At 39.9% G+C, this 17138-nt stretch overlaps 1 protein-coding gene across 9 annotated transcripts in view; it reads right to left on the bottom strand.

The window, feature by feature from the left end:
- tjp1b (tight junction protein 1b) overlaps window positions 1–17138 on the bottom strand; it is a 179356-nt gene that overhangs the window by 56870 nt on the left and 105348 nt on the right. For all 9 annotated transcript variants that reach the window (XM_028448666.1, XM_028448665.1, XM_028448657.1 and 6 more), the window contains one exon: window positions 234–290. In XM_028448666.1, the coding sequence (XP_028304467.1) occupies window positions 234–290 (57 nt within the window). The remainder of the gene's footprint in view (window positions 1–233; window positions 291–17138) is intronic.

The raw sequence follows: 17138 nt of genomic DNA on the forward strand, positions 1-17138 counted from the left end.
TGCAAACAAATCGCGAGTGCTGAGGCCTATGCGCTCACATATTAGGCCGTGGCAGAGTAATATGTAGAAATTAGATCTGTGTGTGGATAATGAATGTGTGGAATGGATCTGCCCCCCCCAAAAAAGAAAAAACTCTAAAAAAGATGTCAGAAAATAGCAGTGTTGGAGGAAATACAGTGACGAGGCAAGAAAAGTAGGGAAATGTTAATAGTGACACATCTTAACAGACTTACCCTGTGTAGTGTTACTGTGTGCTGTTCCCAAATTACTGTCTCCTCCATTGCTGCACTCTGAAAGGCAGAAACACAAAACCCTTTAAAATGATTAAAATGGTTTAAACTAGCTGTGTCAAAGAGTGAATATGTTATCCTGAGTGTGTTGTGCTGAAACATCCTCCTACGGGTCTTCCAACCTCAAACTCATTCAGACCAGTGCAAAATAAGTGCAAGAGGAACATGTGTAATGACCTTTGTCTGCAAATGTTAAATGAGTGTTTGCATTACTTCACATGCTGTATGTGAGAATTGTTGCTTATAGGCACATGTTAATTAAACAGGTTGGCAGTTTACACAGTAAAATAATAAATTGCAATGTTTCAGTCTGTTGTGTCTGATTTAGGTGTCATTATTAAGCTCATTCAAAGCATAATGAGTAGTATATTTGGCACTAAACTGTTAAGTAAATTTTTGATGGAAAAATAATATAAATGAACAACAGCAACACTATGATAGACAATGAGACGGATTATTGTTATTTTATATAGAAAAAGTGTTTTTTCTGTTTCTAAACTTTTAATACAAAAATCTAAATGACAAAGGCCTGAATCATCTTCACCCTGACTTAAACCTTCCGGCAGCTAAGCTGACAGCAACAGCTGACAGCAGCAAAAGACCAGAGCGGAGCTCACAGAGGAATTTATTTACTAAACATGAACTTTTTCTTCTGAGAAATGATACGATACCTCAACATCAAACGCTATCATTTACCATCTGACTCTGGCTCTGAGGTAATCATCTACTGTTTTTTTATTTGCTGGCTCAACTGGAAAGCTAAGTAGCAAGCTAGCTAGCTACAAGTAGCAAGCTAACTAGCAGAAGAATGGCTCTTTCCACAACAGAATACAGCTGTCTTCTCCAAAAGATTACTGAACTGGAGAGTACAGTATGAGGAATACAAGTAAACATTGAGGTTAATGGACACTGTGGATATGATAATGATACGACTGTGCCGCTGTTTCAAAACAGCAGAGTGGATAAAGCTAACTCGTTACCAGCCCGTGCTAACAAAGCTATCAGACCTAGGGAGGATCCTGTTCCCGATGATAAGCCAACAGGTGCGAGTCCTCCCTGGAATACTCTGAAGTGGATATGACTTTTTCTTAGGCTGAGCTCCCAAAGGCTAATGGGCCGAGCAAAGCGCCCTGATATCAATAATGAGATGGACTGGCCGGCACTGGCTTCGCAGACTGCAGCCTCAACATCAACTCCCTTGTCTACCCAGGCACTAAAGTGGACATCTGTTAAAGGCAGGAGTATCACCAAGTCACAAACCCAGTTTCATGTAGAACTGGGTAATCGATTCGCCCCACTGCTGAATGACCTAGGATCTTGCTCTAATGAGGGCAACACACAACCTTCTGGAACTGTGAAGACTGAAAGTGCTTCAGGAAAACAAAAGCGACATGGTAAACCAAAGCAACAACCTCACACACTGATAGTGGGAGATGTTTCTGTTAAAGATGCTCAGAAGATGTTTAGCAGCAACGTGAAAGTGATCTGCTTACCTATTGACACACATCAGACCTGGCTGACAAAATCTTGCATATTGTGGCAGATTACCCATATTTGAAAAATGTTGTGATTCATTTTGGGTTAAATGATTTAGCCAAGGAGGAGTCTGAGGTGTTAAAGCAGGAATTCACCCATCTGCTAAAAACTGTGAGCTGTTTGCAGCCTCAAGTGTTCATCAGTGGCCCAATACCTCCAGTCCGCAAAGGAGATCTGAAATTCTCAAGGATTTACTCTCTGAATACATTTTTATCTTTGGGTTGTGCTGCCCTTTCACTAAATTTTATCGAACATTTTCCTATTTTTTGGGAACGCCGTCATTTTTTTAAAGCAGATGGACTGTGTCTAAACAAGGCTGGAGTAAAACTCTTCACATCCAACTTGTTTTACTTCACCAGTCACACTGCTATCAGTCCTAATAAAGACAGAAAACAACATGTACCATCGGAGAACAAAACAACAAGGAAAGAACATGGAGTCGATGAGCTTCCAGCAAGAAATCAAAATCGCCAAAATGAAGAGGTCAACCCAACCCCCACATCTCAGGACTCACCTGCTTCACCCCAAAATTCACCTACTTCCACCTCAACCAGCTTCTCTCCTACCCCTGCCTTCTTGGATTTAACTGCCCAGATGAACGAGCTGGTTCTGGCTGGCACAAGATTGACACCTCACCCTTTACCCCACCACGGTCCCATCTTATCTCCTCTAAAGAACCAATCTGCACCACCCATCCCTCCTCGACGACACCAGCCCCAGGATCACTCTTCTCCTCAGGCCAGTTGTGTTCAAATTAGAGCGACACAGGTCTGATGTGTGCTGGGTCCGGACTGCAATACCTCTATTTTTAGGAACAACCAGGAAAAGTCAGGGCCTTATGGAGTTAATGCAGCTTCTTTAATTCCTGTGGTGATGGGTAACACAGGTAAAATTGTGAAATTAAAGAAAAGCAAAAACCTTTATAATTTGACTCCTATAACATGTCATCCAAAAAGTCCACCAGTGTCTCCAGTGAAGTCTTTAAAATTAGCTATTCTTAATGTTAGAGCTCTTGTTAACAAGTCACTACTAATTAATGATATTATTTAATACTATTCTCAATGAAAGTGCACCACAAGACTTCATTTATTTCATTAAGTGTCGTACTTGCTGCCATCTTTAAATCAATATTTCAGTGCAAAGAAATAACATTTGGTGATTTTATCTCCTTTGAATATATGTCATTCTTACTGAAGGGTGATTCAAGAGTTCTGTTTTTTGTCATTTATAGACCCCCAAAATATTCTGGAAAATTCATGAATGAGTTTGCTGACCTGCTGTCAATTGTATGCACTGAATACAACTTTTTAATCATAACAGGTGACTTAAATATTCATGTAGACAATAACATGGACAATACTGCCAAAGAACTGTATGCTTTAATGGACACTTTTGGTCTTATACAACATGTGACTGGTCCGACACACACTCAAGGTCACACTTTGGATCTGGTTATCTCTAAAGGTGTTGATATCTCTGCTGTTGATGTAAGAGACTTAGCTCTATCTGATCATTGTGTCTTTTTTGACCTGGAGATTGTAACATCTGTCCCCCCTACTTCTGTGTGTTTAAAGAAAAGGTACATAAATGACAACACAAGTGCACAGTTTATGGAAGCTATAGCAATGACACCAACATTGAGTGGTGAGACAGTTAATCTTTTGGCTGAGTTTAACACAAAAGTCTGTTATGTCACAAATGTGGTGGCTCCAATCAAAACTAAGAGAAAACTAAACACAGAAAACACCTTGGAGGAGGACTGAGATAATGCAGAATTTGAAATCTGACTGTAGAAGAGCTGAGCATAAATGGAGATCAACAAAACTCCAAATTCATCTAGAACTATACAAAATAAGTCTGCAAAAATTCAATGATGGCTTGTTCAAAGCAAGGCAGCAATACTTTTCTGAAATTATTGCCAAAAATGTCAACAACTCTCGCACGTTGTTTTCTTTAATTATAAAGCTCACAACTCCCCCAGATCAGATAGCCCCTGAATTACTGTCAGCTGGAAAATGCAATGAATTTGCTGTATATTTCAATAAAAAAATACAATCAATAAGGTCATACATCAGAACAAATCAGCAAAATAACAAAAAGCTTGAACAGCTTCAACCACTGAGGGATGAGTCAACTACAATGTTAGAGTTTATTACAGTGGACCCAAAAACAATAGAGGAAATTGTTCAGCAGCTGAATCCATCAACGTGTTGCCTTGACACAATACCCTCAAACTTGTTTAAAACTGTTGTAAAGTCAATTGTCACTGATTTGTGTCAGATAATTAACTGCTCATTCCAATCAGGCACCGTACCAAAATCCCTGAAAGTAGCTGCTGTGAAACCTCTGTTAAAAAAGAGAACACTGGATGCCTCTATACTGGCTAACTATAGACCAATCATCAACCTTCCATTCATGGCCAAGATCATTGAGAAGGTGGTCTTCAACCAACTGAGTCAATTCTTAACATTCAACAAAACATTCGATAAATTTCAGTCAGTTTTTTGTTCTCATCAATGCACTGAAACCGCTCTTATCAAAGTGATCAATGACATAAGGTTGAACACTGATTCAGGAAAAGTATCTGTTCTCATTCTATTGGATCTAAGTGCTGCATTTGACACTGTAGATCAATCTTGTTGCACAGATTGCAAACATGGGTTGGTCTAAATGGAAAAGTAATGCAATGGTTTAAGTCCTACTTGGAGTAGCGAAGTTATTTTGTAAGCATTGGAAACTGTGAATCTGACAGATTACCAATGTCCTGTGGGGTTCCTCAGGGCTCTGTTCTTGGACTCCTTCTGTTTAGCCTTTATATGCTTCCTTTAGGACAAATTTTACAGAACTGTAAGGTTGATTATCAGAGCTACGCAGATGACACACAACTATATCTATCACTGAACCCAGATGACTATGGTCCCATAGGTGTTGTGTGACTGCTTAGAAAAAGTAAACTGCTGGATGAGTGTAAACTTCCTTCAACTAAACCAAGACGAGATGGAGGTGATTGTCTTTGGTAACAAGGAAAAGAGGACTGCTGTCAGCAATTATCTTGAGTCTCGATCTTTAAAAGATAAAGACCAAGTCAAAAACCTTGGTGTTCTGATTGACTCAGATCTTACATTCAGCAGTCAGATTAAATCTATCACAAAAACAGCCTTCTACCACCTAAAGAACATCTCCAGAGTGAAAGGTTTAATGACTCAGAAAGATCAGGAGAAACTGGTCCATGCTTTTATCTCCAGCAGACTGGACTATTGTAATGGTCTTCTGACAGGAATCCCCCAAAAGAGCATCAAACAGCTACAGCTGGTTCAGAACGCTGCAGCTCGGGTCTTAACCAGAACAAAGAGGTCAGAGCACATTACTCCAGTTTTAAAGTCTTTACACTGGCTCCCAGTCAGCCTCAGAATAGACTTTAAAGTTCTGCTGCTGGTGTATAAATCTGTGAATGGGTTTGGTCCAGAATACATCAGTGACATGTTAGTCAGGTATGAACCCAGCAGGTCTCTCAGGTCTATGAACACAGGTCAGATAGTGGAGCCCAGAGTTTACAGTAAACATGGTTATGCTGCTTTTAGTTGTTATGCTGCAAAGAAGTGGAACAATCTGCCAGCAGAGCTGAAGTAAGCATCCAATGTGAACATTTTTAAATCAAATTTAAAAGCACTTTTTTTTCTCTACTGCGTATGATTGAGAGAGAGATTTTTGGTCATGTTGTTGATGTAATGTGTTTGTTGATGATTTGAATTGATTTTACTGATGATTTTAAATGTTCTTATTGATTTTAAACAATTGAATGTTTTATCATGTGAAACACATTGAGTTGCCTTGTGTATGAAATGCGCTATACAAATAAATTTGCCTTGCCTTGCGTGTTTAAACAGAATCTCATCAGTGCTACAGATATGCTGTTCTGTTGTTGTTGATGACACAATTGATGCCAGGGATTGTTGAGTCTGAAACATTGTAGGTTCTATTTCATAATATTTACAGGATGCAACCTCTATCTGCAGACCTCAGAAGCATTTTTCTCAATCTGCAAATCCCGATTGGCTGGTGAAGCGTGTCGGCTTCTGCTCCAATTCAGTAAACCATTGATCCCTGAGAGGAAATAGGGTGATATTAATGCTATTCTCATACATCTTTATACAACATAAATAATTAAAAAGGAACAGTCAGAATAATCCATGCCACTACAACTTATATCTACCTTTTAAATGTATCTTATTTTATTTTTGACTGACATTTTTGTGTAATTAGTTTTTTTTTTTTTGTTTGTTTCCTTACAGGAGTTAAACACTAATATTTTCTTGAAAAAAATTATAAAATCAGTTTTAATTTTGAAAAAAATATAAACTGATTTTATAGGGCCCTATCTAATGTTTATTTTGCACAGTTTTTATACTTTTTTTTAACGGTGGTTATTGTTATTGTTGCATTAATGATACCTTTTTTACTTTGATTATTGTTAATGTGCAGTTTTGATCAGTCTTATTTACTGTATTTAATGTTTATTTTGCACAGTTTAATGTTAACTTTGCAGTGCTTTGTTCAGGTTATTGTTAAGACTTTAAAATATAATAAATCTATTTAAATATAAATCTTGGTGAAATTATTTCAATTTATCAGTGTTTTTTCAACATTTTAAAAAATACAGGGGTATATCGATAACCGTGATAATTTTGGTCACTATAACAGCAAGTGAAATTTGCCAATTTGCTTTTAAACACAGACCACTTATGATATAATCCTTCAAGCTTTTACCCGAACCTGACAGAGCAAAACTGAAACCGACAGGTCCGACATTAAGCATTCATATCCACACCCGACCTGAAACCGACAGTTAAAACCTATTTTGTTCCTCATACAAATTACATTTTTGCGCTTGATTTAGTGGTAAGCATTGTATTTATTAACAGATAACTGTTAATGTCAACATCAGATCAGTGTACGGGGAAACAAGTGCCTGTCAAACACAGGCGCAGTGCATATTTGATAAAAAAAAACTGCAAAAGTGGATTTCTCATAACATGTCCCCTTTAAGGCCCGGTCCACACAGAGACAAAATGAAAACACTTTCCCCTAAAATGGGTAATTATGTGTGCATCCACACAAAAAGGTTGAAAATGCTGTAGTAAACATAACAGACCTCATGTGGCACTGTAATGCTGGCACAGAAATACACCAAAATAGGGAAGGACACTGAGAAAAAGCCAGCATCTAATTGCAAGTATGCCTGGATTAGGAGTGGGGTTTTTTTCTATTTTTTCTTTATTTGTGCATAAAGAGAACCACCAGATGATTATTAAGGCTGTGCTGCAGTTCCTGCATGACACTGGAATGTATGGGATGTTCTAGTACTTTCAATAAAGACCAGTGGAGGGCAGTAATACATCTTGTGGCATCCACTCTGCCCTAAATACAGAGGAAGAAGAAGACAACACACAAGGATGCGCATAAAACTTCCATCTTTCCATCCATTTTCTTCCACTTATCCGTTGCTGGGTTACCAGGACAGCATCCCTAGCAGGGAGGCCCAGAATTATCTCACCCCGGCCACTTCATCCATCTCTTCCGGGGGTATCCCGAGGGGCTCCCAGGCCAGTCGGGAGACACAGTTCCTCCAGTGCATCCTGGGTCTTCCTCGGGGTCTCCTTCCAGGGGGACGTGCCCTGATTGCCTCACTAGGGAGGAGTCAAGGAGGTGCTGATTCTCATCCCGGCTGCGAACCAATCCAGTGAAAGTTGCGAACCGATCCAGTTTGAGTTGAAGGTCACGGTAGGACCACATTATCTGAAAAAAGTCGTGATGCAATCCTGAGGCCCCCAAACCGGACCCCCTCAACGCCCTGACTACGCCTAGAAATTCTGTCCATAAAAATTACGAACAGCATCGATGACAAAGGGCAGCCTTGGCGGAGCCTAACCCTCACTGGAAACAGGTTCGACTGACTGCGAGCGATGCTCACCAAGCTCTGACTCCAGTCGTACAGGGAACGGACAGCCCCTATCAGGTGGTCCAATACCGTATCCTCCCGGAGGACCCCCCAGAGGAATACCAGACACGGTCGAATGCCTTCTCCAAGTCCAGAAAACACATGTGGACTGGTTGGTTGGGCAAACTCCCATGCACCCTCAAGGACCCAGCTGAGGGTGTAGAGCTGGTCCACAGTTCCACAACCAGAACAAGAACCACATTGCTCCTCCTGGATCTGACGTTCGACTACCCGGCGGACCCTACTCTCCAGTACCCCTGAATAAACCTTACCAGGGAGGCTGACGAGTGTGATCCCTCTACAGTTGGAACACACCCTCCAATCTCCCTTCTTAAAAAGGGGGACCACCATTCCAGTCTGCCAATCCAGGGGCACTGCCCCAATGTCCACGCGATGCTGCAGAGTCATGTAAACCAGGGACCAGAGATAAGAGAGTCCACTCCCAGGTCCCCAGGCTGTGCTTCCTCATCGAAAAAGCATACGTTGGAGTTTACTCTGCATAAAACTTGTGTTACAAAAAACAGGACATACAAAAAAGAGGGCAGGAGGCAGGAGATTTGCTTGTGCACCGACAACAAGGTACAGCCTTTGCTTTGTTGACATTGTTACTGTTGTTGTGGGGGTTGTGCAGGTTAAGAGAGAGGTGGGGCCCTGGCATCGTCGTTTGCAGAGAATGCGTGTACGCCGTCCACATGACACCCCAGCGGGTTGCAATCTCAGAATTTCCCACTCTGTGACCCATTTTCAGACGTTATCAAATTTGGCTTCCAAATCTTCGTTGCCGTGTGGGCGCAAGGTGTAAACGATAAAAAATGGACTGTTTAGACTTTAGATGATCAGTCTAAAGCTGAATAATAAAATATTGTTTCTAATTGGTGTCTTCAGAGTCATTTATATCAACCTTTAGCTTCAAATACAAGTAATATCACTTTATATATAGGCATTGCTATTTTGGAGATTTCAGGCAATCAAGATAAGCATATTATGTTGTCGTCCCATTAGGAGTTAAGCCTGATATATGCTACTGCGTTAGGTTGTCGTACATCCATACGGCGTAACCATATGTGCACCTCCAAAAAATTCTGATGCGCATTGAGGCAACGCGATCACTAAGGGCTGTGATTGGTCCACTCCAATAATCAGCCACCAATTGTGCAAGTTCTCCCACTTAAAAAGATGAGAAAGGCCTGTAATTTTCATCATAAGTATACTTCAACTATGAAAAAAATCTCAGAACATCACATTGTAGGATTTTTTATGAATTTATTTGCAAATTACGGTGGAAAATAAGTATTTGGTCAATAACAAAAGTTCATCTCAATACTTTGTAATGTACCCTTTATTGGCAATAACAGAGGTCAAATGTTTTCTGTAAGTCTTCACAAGGTTTTCACACACTGTTGCTGATATTTTGGCCCATTCCTCCATGCAGATCTCCTCTAAAGCGGTGATGTTTTGGGGCTGTCGCTGGGCAACAGACTTTTAACTCCATCCAAAGATTTTCTATGGGGTTGAGATCTGGACACTGGTGGCTAGGCCACTCCAGGACCTTGAAATGCTTCTTACAAAGCCACTTCAATGCCCTTGCTGATTTACGGAGGTTTTCACTCAAAATCTCACAATACATGGCCCCATAGATTCTTTCTTTTACACGGATCAGTCGTCCTGGTCCCTTTGCAGAGCAACAGCCCCAAAGCATGATGTTACCACCGTCATGCTTTACAGTAGGTAAGGCATTATTTCTCCTCCAAACATGATGAGTTGAGTTTTTACCAAAAAGTTCTATTTTGGTTTTATCTGACCATATGACATTCGCCCAACCCTCTTCTGGATCATCCAAATGCTCTCTAGCAAATTTTAGACGGGCCTAAACATTTACTGGCTTAAGCAGGGGGACACATCTGGCACTGCAGGATTCGAGTCCCTGGCGGCGTAGTGTGTTACTGATGGTAGAGTTTGTTACTTTGGTCCCAGCTCTCTGCAGGTCATTCATCTCTCTGCAGGTTGTTCTTGTGATCATTTTGACCCCCTGAGGTGAGATCTTGCGTGGAGCCCCAGATCGAGGGAAATTATCAGTATGTCTTCCATTTTCTAATAACTGCTCCCACAGTTGATTTCTTCACACCAAGCTGCTTACCTATTGCAGATTCTGTCTTCCCAGCCTGGTGCAGGTCTACGATTTTGTTTCTGGTGTCCTTTGACAGCTCTTTGGTCTTGGCCATAGTGGAGTTTGGAGTGTGACTTTTTGAGGTTGTGGACAAGTGTCTTTTATACTGATAATGAGTTCACACAGGTGCCAATAATATAGGTAACGAGTGGAGGACAGAGGAGCCTCTTAATGAAGAAGTTACAGGTCTGTGAGAGCCAGTAATCTTGCTTGTTTGTGGGTGACCAAGTACTTATTTTACTGAGGGATTTACCAAATAATTCATTAAAAATCTTACAATGTGATTTTCTGGATTTTTTTCCTCATTTTGTCTCTCACAGTTGAGGTATACCTATGATGAAAATTACAGGCCTCATCTTTTTAAGTGGGAGCACTTGCACAATTGATGGCTGACTAAATACTTTTTTGGGGGTGGTGTGTAGCTCAGTGGGTTGAGCGCCCGCCCCATGTACGGAGGCTGTAGTTCCTCACCTGCAGCCGGTCCCAGGTTCGATTCCTGGCTTGGGACCCTTTGCTGCGTGTCATTCCCTGCTCTCTCTGATCCCTTTCCTGTCGAGCAACTGTCATATAAAGGCCACTAGAGCCCAAAGAATCCTTAAAAAAAAAAAAAAAAAATACTTTTTTGCCCCACTGTATCTCTAACTCAAGTAAGCAAATATTACATTTCGTTTCATGTTCAGTTATTCTATAATTTTTTTCTAGCATATACTGATGATAAACTTTATTCTTAAAGTGTATTATACGTAGATTTGATATAGTTTTAGCTTTAAAAATAGACATTTTACCAGCAGGATAATCATATTCAAAAAGTGTGTACATTTACCTTAAAAAACATAACAAAATATTCTATGGTATGATTCGCAAAACCATATCCATAGACCTTAACCATGACTGTACACTGACCAAAAACTTTGCCACATGTGGACAAAAATAAAACAAATGCATCATCCACTGCTTGTTGCAGAAAAACTTAATATTGACACTTAAAACATTTTGCAAATATATCTCAAGTAGGGATGTAACGATTCACTCAACTACCGATACAATTCGATTCACGATACTGGGTTCACGATACGATTCTCTCACTTATTTTACAAAATGAAACTGTAGACAAATGATGACTGAAAAAAATTCCTTTTTTTTTTTTCAAATACTGTACTATTTTCCTTTTATTTTTCATTGTCAAAAGAATCCCTTGATAAACTATTCAAAACAATGCAATTTAACTAAAAATAAATCTTGAATGAAATAAATAAAGGAATAATACAAATGAAGAAGCCTATTAATTTTGGCTCTATAGTAAACAATGCAAAACTGCATAATAGTTCTTTTTCTTTTTAAAAGTGCAACTGAAAATGTATTTTGTGCCTTAACAATTGGACTTTACAAAAAAAACAATCTGCATTGTATTTACGTCAGATATTTGTTTGGACCAGCAGAGGGCGCTGGTAAGCCAGCGGTCGGTTGGGATGCAGATATTCTGTGCAGTGAAGAAGAGATGCTACGCTAGCAGACAGAGCTAATAGAAAAACGTGATTTTTACAGATATTCACGTAATATTACAGATATTCTTTCGGTGCTAAAGGGGAAAGAAATCCTTTATGAATATGTTTAAGAGTAAAAGGCGGCCAGAAAGAAAGTAGTAGCAGATTCTGCCTGCCGCCTCAGCATTTGGACAAGAGAAGGATAAATATATAACGCCCTCTGCTTTTTAAAAAAAGTATTGCGATTCAATTTTCAGATAATCGATGTGAATCGTGACACCTATGAATCAATTTTTAACTGCCTTACGATTAATCGTTACATCTTTAGTATCAACTGTAAACAGTTGATGCACGCCCCTGCGGCGGCTTGGCTGATGGCTGCAGTTACACTGACCACCGTGGTGTCACTATGAAGTCTGATTTCTAGATCCTGCCCTATGCTCCTTGAATATGGGAGGGGCCACGTTAACATGTAGGTGCGTTAGAGAGAGCAAAAAAAAAAAACAGCTTTAAATTAATAATATGTTGTCATAGGCAATATTGCCCTTTCCTATATTGCCTATAGTCCACCACTGGGCTAAGATAAATATATCACTGACAAACCAGTATCTACTCTGAAGGTCAACCTACCATACGTTTTTGGACAATGGGAGGAACCTTCACAGGTTCATTAAAAAAGGCACTATGTCCAGCATAAATTCAATGTTAAACAAAAAATAAATTGGATTTACAGAGATTATAAGTCCCTGTTATTGACTCTGGCAATTGGTATCTTTGTTAACTCAAGGAAAAAGTGGCTTGGTGGTTAGCACGTCCGCCTCACAGCAAGAAGGTCCTGGGTTCAAGCCCTGGGGTGGACACCTGGGTCCTTTCTGTGTGGAGTTTGCATGTTCTCCCCGTGCTGAGTGGGCTTCCTCCGGGTACTCCGGCTTCCTCCCACAATCCAAAAACATGACTGTAAGGTTGATTGGAGTCTCTAAATTGCCCATAGGAGTGAATGAGTGAGTGAGTGGTTGTTTGTCTGTGTTGCCCTGCGATGGACTGGCGCCCTGTCCAGGGTGTACCCCCGCCCAGCGCCCTAAGAGAGCCGGAGATTGGCACCGGCAGACCCCCGCGACCCTGATAAACGGGATTAAGCGGGTATGAAGATGGATGGATGGATGGATGGATGGAATAAACAAAGCAATTTGAAATGCACATTTTCTGGGAAATGCCAGCTGTATGTATTTTTTCAGGTTGTAGTTACTCTAAAATTCAGTTTAAGATGTAACCAATGTTGCTGCATTCGGGCATTCCTTCATAGACGAAACAGTAAAGCTATCCTGACATGACCCAAAAAACGGGAAGACAACTTGGTGCTTTCGTTTGCATTCACATTTCCCTCTTAAATTTTAATGATTCTCAAGGATCCACAGCTATGTATTCAACAGATGAAGAAACAAAAAAAAAGATTTCAACCAAAAATATCAAAACAGGAATTGTGGTGGTAAAGTCTTCTTTCAAAGAGGATGAATTTTGTGCTGTGCTACTGTGTGAGGCTGAGGCAAAACCTTATTCAATTCTGACCGCTCTGGGACCGGAGGAACTAAAAATAGCTCTCATTAATTCTGCAGTTGTGATGCTGCAACTAAGTGATTTGAGGAAACTTGTAGCATGAGCTCTGTGAAACATTTATTTATGCTGTCTTATTAAATGCCACAAATCAACAGAAACAAAGCCACACTACAACAGAAGCAATTACTGTCCCCATGGTAGCATTAGATATGTCTGTACAGGCCGTCATACATAGTCATGTTTGTCACTGTTTTGTAAACAAAGCTTATCAAATAAGAATCAATTTAAAACATTTGGGTTGCACATTTAAATAGAAGCTAAACATAAAATACTGAGCTGAAACAAAAACAAAGAAAAATGCAATAATTTTGATCGGGATCATTTTCATTGTCAGTACAATTTGAAATGCTGATTTCTGCTCTGGGACTTAAATGACCCTAGAGCATGCTCAGAAAATCTGTTGTATTAAAGCCAAAATTGGCCACCAAAATACCCAACACTTGCAGATGCTTACAAGCTCTTAAACCAGTGAGGGATCAAACCCAGCAGTGAAAACAATTTTGTGGGCAAACATTTGTTTCAGTGCAGTATTGGGGTTGCAATGCAGTCAAAGTTCAGGGTTCCCATCAGCGCTGTTCAACGTAGGGGCCCCTGACAATGTACACCGTCCAATATAAACAGTGGGCTTCAACCGCACTAGTGCAGTGCCCGTAGGAAGTATGTATTGCTATAGAAAAGTGGGAAGTTAGGTAGCTTTTTCATGGATGGCCAAATGAGGTTGTGTTTGAAGGTGGGATGTCAGGGACATTTAGGTTTGTTATTAAATGTGTAGAGTGATAACTATTGTGTTTTCATATATTATGGCTTTTAGCAAGGACACTGTAGGGAGTTAAACCCCATCTACCGATTCCAGTTGTTGTCAGTCTGATCCTGATCCGCAGAGATATTTAATGAACACACAGACAGAGATCCTTGCTTTTAATAGTTTTGTTGAGAGTTGATGAATTTGTCTGTTGTCATTGATGTCTAACTTCATGACTATTAATATCAGTAAGTATCTAACATTCCGCAGAGATATTGCGTACGTGCGCACGCAAGATTGATCACTTCAAAAATTGAAATTGATATACTACACAATGCTGACGACTGCTGAATTTGTCCTGCCACTGAGAACACAGTCAAGGTAATGAGGGCCTGTGCCTTCGTGCCAGGCATAGCTCCCGTGAGACTTGGTGGACACAATCCTGCGGACTCCAAATGAAGGGGGGAAGGTAAGCACTGCAACAACACAAATGTGGCATTAGGAGAATGTAGTAACTAAACAAGAACTAGATCATTAGCTCCTGCAGTCATGAAAGCACATTCTCAGAGAATCACTTTAAATTAAATGTTCTACTTTAGTTTAACCTATTAAGTTTGGATAAACCAGAACTGCAGGTGCTTAGGAATATTTACATTAGTTCATCCTTGTGGCTACAGAGGACATGGGAAAAAGGAAACTCACCTCCAGCTACTCTTTAGTGATTCCAGGAGAATCCTGCACATGTGCAACCATAAAAGCATGAAGGAGGCACATTTCTCTCTCACATCTAATCCTACAAAATTATGAGCACAGGTGAAGAGGTAAAACATTTCACCTCAACTGTTCCATCCATCGGCCTCTTTTCTAACATCTCTCATCAATATCCACCCCTCCCATCAACTTTCCTCTTACACGCTTGCGGAATCAAAGCAAAATATTGCCTCTGGCTTGGCTGCAATCTGTGCAGGATCTGCAGTTCTGCTACAGCATGGGACTCCTCTGTACTAGCGAACATCCATCCGCAGTATAAACTGCTGTATCGGACTTAACCCTTAAGCTGCCATGTTTAACCGGAGCAGAATGAGCTTCCAGTCCTCTCAGCATGGTGAATGTTATCACAGCCTCCCTCCAAGGTGTGCTGCATTACATGCATAAATTATGCTCACTGAGTCAATGACATCGATGAGAAGATTAACAGTTCGTCACTCACCATATACAATGACAACATAGTAAGAATATCGACAGGTAAAAAACTAAATTGCAGCTATCTCAGCTTACTACAAATGTCTGATGAAACGAGGTAAAAACTTTTCCAAAATTCAACAAGAACAGTGCAAAAGATCATCTTTAAGATAAAGAAATTTGTTTAGTTAAATGTAAAGGGTTTACATTATTATTCATATGCAGATGAAAGGGTGCTTAGTCGAGGTGTACCATCTAAGGAACTTCACGATTCAATTACGATTCAGGGTGCTAGGATTTGATTAATCAACAATTATCACGATTTTCGATGCATCCCCTACACATTCAGGTTTCTTGTTCCTCACTTTGTGGCTATTTCATACTTTTAGTGTTTAATATTTTATTAACGTTTGGACAGAAGTGTACAGAAAATCGCAACAAATTGTCAGGGAAAAAAAGAAATAATAGTTATATATATATATATATATATAGAAAAGACATAGAAAATCTCCACCCCATACAAAAACAAAATCCTTGCTCCCACTGTCACCTATAAGAAAAACAATCTGTAAAAACACAAATATATATAGACCTTCAGTGAGCAAATCAGCCAGAATACTGAATAAAAATTCACTCTTGTACCTTTGTCGATGGTTAGTTAAAAAAAGTCAGAAAAGGGCCCCATACCTGATAAAATTTATTTTCAGAACCCCTCAACACAAGGCTAATTTCCTCCAGTTTAAGATGATATAATACAATGCGAAACAGTAGGTCGGGCAGCATCCTTCCATTTCAAAAGAAGATGGTGGAGAGGTAAGTCACGCGAGATGTTCTGAGAGTCACGTGACAGTCTGTGAAAATTCAACATGGCGGCTCGCTGCCTTGACTAGCATACCAACTTTGTTTATGTGCACATATTAACACTTCTTACCGTAAAATCCACGCCACAAACGAGAGCCGACCACGCGCCCTCTCACCAGCCAGAGTGGAGGACCTCGAAGACTTCATCGACCGATATTACGCCGAGCACGTAATGGAATCCGGACCGAAAGCCGCGAGCACATCAGGTTAGTCCGCTAAACGCCGAAAAAACGAATCAACATCTACAGACACGTCAGATCTGGAGGCAGAATCCCACACCGAGGTCCTAAAATCCATCAATAAGAGGCTGGGTGTGGTCGACTTGCTGCACCAAGATTTTCAGGAAATGAAAACCAGCCTGGAATTTGCATACCAACAAATTCAGGACTTACAGAAAGTCAATCAAGACATCCATTTGGCTTTATCTGCGGTGACCACGGAGGTAAAAGAGCTGAAAAATGAAAACAAGCTTCTTAAAGAGACAGTCCTGGATATCCAATCTCGCAGTATGCGAGACAACGTAATATTCTCAGGTATTCCAGAAACCCCCAACGACGACCCAGAGGCTCTGCTGAAAAACTTCATGTCATCTGCGCTTAAAATCCCAGCAGAAACCGTGAAAAACATCACCTTTCACCGTGTCCATCGTCTCGGTCCACGCAGAGGTAACCACCCACGCCCTATCATTGCCAAATTTGAACACTTTCAACAGAAAATCCAGGTTAAAAGTAAAGGTAGGGAACTTAAAGGTACGCAATTCGGCATGAATGATCAATTCCCTCGAGAAATAAATGAACGCCGAAAAACCTTATATCCTATCTTCAAAGAAAACCGACAGAGAGGCCGTAATTCCAAACTGGTCGTAGACAAGCTTTACATTGATGGCCAACTATTTAGGGATTCTAACATCACCCCCTGGCTCTACTAAGAAAAATAAAAAAAAACATATAAAAAAATAAATAAATAAATAAAAAAACACAGGTGATTTATGAGTTAATATTGAAAGGATAATTCTCCACTCATGGTGTAGTTCAGGTAGCACTATTTAAAAGGTAAAATGTGTGTGTGTGTGTATATGTATTCTATGTGTATGTATATCTATATATGTATGTTAACAAAATTTAAAAAAATAAAATAAAATAAAAAATGAAATATAAACAATAATAATTAAATATGTATATATGTTTATATATATATATATATATATATCTAAAATAATTCAAATAATTCAAAAGATAAATAAAATAAAATCATGGATATGTGT

The sequence above is a fragment of the Gouania willdenowi genome, chromosome 6 (genome assembly GCF_900634775.1).
Source record: "Gouania willdenowi chromosome 6, fGouWil2.1, whole genome shotgun sequence".
Classification (NCBI taxonomy): Eukaryota; Metazoa; Chordata; class Actinopteri; order Blenniiformes; family Gobiesocidae; genus Gouania; species Gouania willdenowi.